Below are 5,355 nucleotides of genomic sequence, written 5' to 3'. Positions count from 1 at the left end.
GGAGAGGGCAGGTCTTTTCAAAAGTTCGCAGAAATCCTCCACTATACCTTTAAGGTCGTCTCCCAGAGGAGATGATTGACATCAGAACTAGTTTTTGAAAGCTTTTCTCATTTTTTATAAAGAAATTTACTGAAAAAAAAGATAATTCAGATTTGGTAGGAAATAAATCATAAATTTCTTTTTTTTTAATCCATATCGCCCTGCCTTATTGGATGCTTAAAGGGGTCAGTAGGATCAGAGAAATGCCCTATGAGTTCTGATCATTCAGAGTTTAGAGTTAATGCAGTCTGATGCATCAACCAGACATCACCTGCCTACAGCTGATAACAACCTCTCTCCTCAAGGCTCCCTGGAGCTGAAACCGCCTCCATCCCATCCATAGTCGGCATGACGACCACAAACTGGACTAGAGTTTCACTGGCAGCAGATGATGAATGTTTGGGTTAAACCAGCCTAACCTCTGTTGGGGTCCAAAAAGACTTTCTAAATCCTAGATTACCTGAACACAGTAGAGGATGACTGAGAGTATAAACAGATTATATAAACAAGAGAGAAAATATAGAGTGTAACTGGATTAACAAGCCTGTCAGAGTAAATTATTCATTGAACAGGCAGTCTAATGGATCTGTCTTAGTGTTTTAAACCGCTTTTAGAGGCCACAGAAAATGCAGATATGAGCTAATCAGTCCTCATTAGAGAAGAATATTCATTACAAATATACCACCATCACACTTTCAATGTATGTGATATCACAGGTCCCCAGCCTGCCTGCCGATAAAGAACCTAACATACATCATCATTCACTTTTAACCAGAAGATAAAGATGAACCCAACAGATTTTTCTACGTTTTATATTTCTACCAGCTGTTAAAATCAAACTGGATGCCTGTTCTTATATCTGCCTCTAATCTCTATTGGACGCTGCTGCGGCTGATGTGCTCAGAAGTATTGGAACTGTAGATTCTTTTAATCTACAGGAAAACAAAGAACAGCAGATCTTTAGGTTATTGACCTGCTGGTTACCAATCAGAGCAGATTAAAGGAAACCAGCTGGACGACTGATCTAAAAGCTCTCTGTGAGAGCAGAAAGGTTTGCTCCATGGGAGCAAAATGTGGATTTATAGCATGACATTTACCAGGAATAACTCCACTGACTGATTCTCTTAGTGCAGCACTAACCATCCTCACTAGACTGCATGGTGACCAAACCAGAACAGCCCCTCTGGATGCTGGTTTTGGACAGATAAATAGCTCACAAATCTTACTTTGTCTGACAATGTTCTCGCTGCAACCAGGCTATAAATATTAAACGCTTTAGAAGAAGTGAGAAAGTGACACAACTACCAAAAACCGTTAAGAACGTTTGAAACCATAATGAGGATGAAATGAAACTGGAAAAATATAATTTATCACAACCTTAATGAAAAAAAAAAACAAAAGCCAAACTAGCCTGGATGTGTAGCGAGCAAAGTCTCTGCAAACCTGCACTGAGGCATGTGTTAGTATCCAGATGCGGCTGAACGCAGCGCGCTGGGACAAAGACGCCTTCTGAGCTCCGAAGTTCGCCTCCACTCTCTGTCCCTCATAACGGTACGAGTCCTCACTCCTCTGGAGTCTCGCTGAAGGTGTGATAACTAAACAGGAAACTCTCTCAGGAGGCGGAGGAACACGCTGCCCCATCTCATTTCCTCTTCTGAGTAAAGGTATCCAAGCAACAGCCAATCAGGAGGCAAGAAACCGGACCCTTTCTAAAGCCTTTATAAAAAGAACCTCATTGTCTACACAGGGTTTTTTAACACATATGAGAGCAGGGATGTGGAACACTGGCTCTCAGATGTGACATTACATTTCTCTAAATAGTTCAGATACTTCATTTACATCTGGGCTGCTAAAAAAAGATGAATTTGGAACATCAGTGGAGGTGTTTTAACAAGTTTAAATATAGTTTATGATGCTTTAAACAAAACATGAAAAGAGATAACACATAAACCGTCAAATAGAGATTTTACCTGAGCTTTAGGGAGCTGTGAGGCTCCTTGGACCTGAGAAGATCTCTGATGGAGAAGGATGTGAAGGCCAGGCAGCTTCTCTACCAGAGACAGAGAGAGGAACAACATTTTCTAACATTAACTGTTGAAAATGCACAGCTTACAATCCCAAACCTTAAACTTCTTTAGCTCAATACTGTGTTTAGACTTATGCACTGCAAAACAATCTAAATATGAGTAAAGATGTCTTAAAATAAGTGTGTTTACCCTTAATTTAAATATGTAAATAAGATGATCTGCCACTGGAATTAGCATTTTCTTACCCATTAAAATAGATACTTGGACTTTTTACCCTTATAAATAGATATTTAGATATCATGCACTTGAAATAAGAGACTGCAGTTGGTTCTTTTTCTTATTATTAATGTAAACTGTCTAAGTCAATTGGATAAGGATCTAATTTAACTGCTCAATTCAAGAAACACTTCACTTATTTTAAGAAAATAATTTATAAAATTTTCTGTAGCGTGTGTATCTGACTTTCATTCAGCGATATAGGAAGATATGATCGCATAGGGAGAAAATACTACAGCGCCATGTTTGCTTAGCAGGCTGCAGGCTGCCCGTCCTCCTCCCACATGAACCACTGACACTGTGAGGCAACAGTCGCTTCAACATTGCAGCAACGACCCAGTAGCAACATCACTTAAAGGTCACAGCTACAGCTTTTTTCATTTGTTGATTTTGTAAGAAATAATACGTCAACAGGACGTCTGGAGTGGCTCAGAAAAGGAGCACTAATTTTAAAGAGAAAAAAATGGTTTCAAATTTTGACAGCCATGTTTAACAGTCATGTTTTCAAAAATCGGCTTAATCTGCTTTTCTGAATTAGGAGTGTGTGTGTGAATGGTTTGTCCTGTTTGTATCTGTGTTGCCCTATGATGGACTAGTGACCTGTCCAGGGTGAACCCCGCCTCTCGCCCATTGACAGCTAAAGATGGGCACTAGCACCCCTTGCGGATAAGCTTGATGGAAAATGGAAGGGACGGGCCCAAATTAAACAAATATGAACTTCTGGTAACATTGACAAGAATAGGAGTTTGCAGTCATGTTAGACAGAGGTCAGGTGTTAGTAGCTTGGTTATAGAGCTGAGAGCAGGGTTCCTACAGAATAAGGCAAGTTAAATTTAAGCCTTTTTAAGACTTTTTAAGGACCCGCAGGAACCCTGTGAGATGGCTTCTTCTCAACATTACGATTCTATTATTTTATTTTAGCCGAAGAGAAAATAAAAAATGATGCAAAATAGGAGCAAATATCAGTAAAGATTTTGAGTGTTTGCGGCCAATAAATGAAACAAAGGGATCAGAAGCAATATGGAGGTGAATGTTTGCTAACGCTAACCAAAGGTTTTCATAAAGGTAGCTTAGCGAGAAAAGGCAGGTTTGCCACTTACAGGCTGGAAGGAGTTAAACCTTTAGCTACCTTTAACCTAACACTGCGCTATTGCTGTCTGCATAGATGAAGATTAACTCACCCAACCTCCTGGATCCTTGGAAGAGAAACTGACGGCATGACCTACTTTCTGATTGATCCAGTTTACGATTATGTGATCGTTCAGGAAAAACAAAGAAAATACTCTAAAAACTTAATTTGATGTACTATTACTGCAAAAGTAGCGCATCATGTCCTACGAAGCACATCCTCGATCCCTGTATCCCCTCACCCCCATGCACCCACCCTCCCACAAACACGTTCGATTAATTGGTAATTTTTTATTTTATTTTTTTTACCTTGTACCTTGCCAGACAATGTTTCAAATTTGAAATAAATCAATGAGAGCTGTAATATCGTTATGCATCTTATTTGAGAAACAGCAGCAAATAACAGAAGTAGCAAAGTTGTACTTCACCTAGGCCTGTGAAAACCTCATTCACTGAAAAACAATAATGCCTCAGTGTTTATGCGAGTGAGTGTGTGCAAGCGGAAAGAGGGTAGTGGCTAAAGGAAGCGAGGTAGGAGGGCAAAACAGGTTTAATGCCACCGCAGCACGGGAGTCAGAATGACGTCCATGAGCAGATGGATAAAAATAGACCGGAGGAAGAAAAAAAAAACATGAATCGATACTCTTGCATATTGCATTGATCTCTATGGTGTAACCCAGACCCTTACCCTGGCCTAAGCCTTACCAACACATACCTTAAGCTAACATACCTTAAGCTAAACTCAATGCACAACTTTCCCTCATGGGGACCAGTGGTTTGTCCCCACAAGGTAAGAAAAACATGGCCACACATACACACACTAGTTAAAATAAGAACAGGTCAGATGCAGCCTTCAAAGCTGTGGCCAAATTCTACAAACCACAAACTTCCCTTCATGTCTTCTGGGCTCGACCCGAGAAATTTGTTTTGTTTTACAAAATACCAGCAAACCATAGCGCCGCTTTAGCACTAATATCCTAATACTGCTAATGCAGGTTATTCTGAGTGTGATTAAAAAAAGCATTCAGTTTTTGGGTGATACAAAAGTTTGGCTGTTGGTCCGACAGAACATCCTCACAATAAAAGAACTAGTACATTTTGTTTCATAAAGACCCATTTAAATCATGTCCTTTGGGGCCCCTTTACAGACAAAAAGGCTGCTGTCTTTTTGAATTCTTTACAATATATTTAATATATTAATAATTTAAACTACTTTACCCTGCTCTAGTCAAATTTCAAGCTATAGAAACAAATACCAGCAGAACGTCAATCTTGCTTTCAGCTTCAGTTGGCCATAATTAAAAGAATTTGGGTAGTTGTCACAAGAATGGGATGCATTTAAAAAATAAAGTTACAAATAAGTTAAATTTGATGAAAGATATGAGTAAATTAAGACTATTTAGTCTATTTTTAGAGGCACTGAATAGCATGGTTTAAGAGTAAAATGGAGGCAGGAAGAGACCAACAATAAAGCACATCGGGCTCTGCAGAAAAGCACCAACATGAAGTTGAACTCCAGCCATGCTGTGACCTGACGGCCTCTAACTTTAATGAATCAGTCGTGCAAAATCCAAACTCCCCTCAGCTGAAGTCACTCAGCTGCTGTGAGGATAATCAGCAGCTCAGAGGATTACCTCAACGGGTGAAAAGCACTCAAATCATCCGACACACACGACCATCAACGGAACGAAACTGAAGGGAAAGTATGAAAAGTCTCTAATCAGATGTTTAAAATGATCCCTCTTTGGGCTAACATCCTTGCTCCTACTCCAAGGAGAAGTTCTGGATAAGCTGTATTAGGGAATAGTGAAAGTGATGAAGGTGACGGTGTAATGTTTAGAGTAGGGCTGCAACTAACGATTATTTTAAAAATCGATGAATCGGC

At 39.7% G+C, this 5,355-nt stretch overlaps 1 protein-coding gene across 1 annotated transcript in view; it reads right to left on the bottom strand.

Annotated features, from left to right (window-relative positions):
* The window catches only part of LOC107096125 (type II inositol 3,4-bisphosphate 4-phosphatase-like), a 41,779-nt gene that overhangs the window by 17,614 nt on the left and 18,810 nt on the right, over positions 1 to 5,355 (bottom strand). The window contains exon 8 of the mRNA XM_015392638.1: positions 2,010 to 2,089. Within this exon, the coding sequence (XP_015248124.1) occupies positions 2,010 to 2,089 (80 nt within the window). The remainder of the gene's footprint in view (positions 1 to 2,009; positions 2,090 to 5,355) is intronic.

Source organism: Cyprinodon variegatus, unplaced genomic scaffold (genome assembly GCF_000732505.1).
Source record: "Cyprinodon variegatus isolate N-32 unplaced genomic scaffold, C_variegatus-1.0 Scaffold600, whole genome shotgun sequence".
In the NCBI taxonomy this organism is placed as follows: domain Eukaryota; kingdom Metazoa; phylum Chordata; class Actinopteri; order Cyprinodontiformes; family Cyprinodontidae; genus Cyprinodon; species Cyprinodon variegatus.
This window is presented reverse-complemented; position numbering and strand designations above follow the sequence as displayed.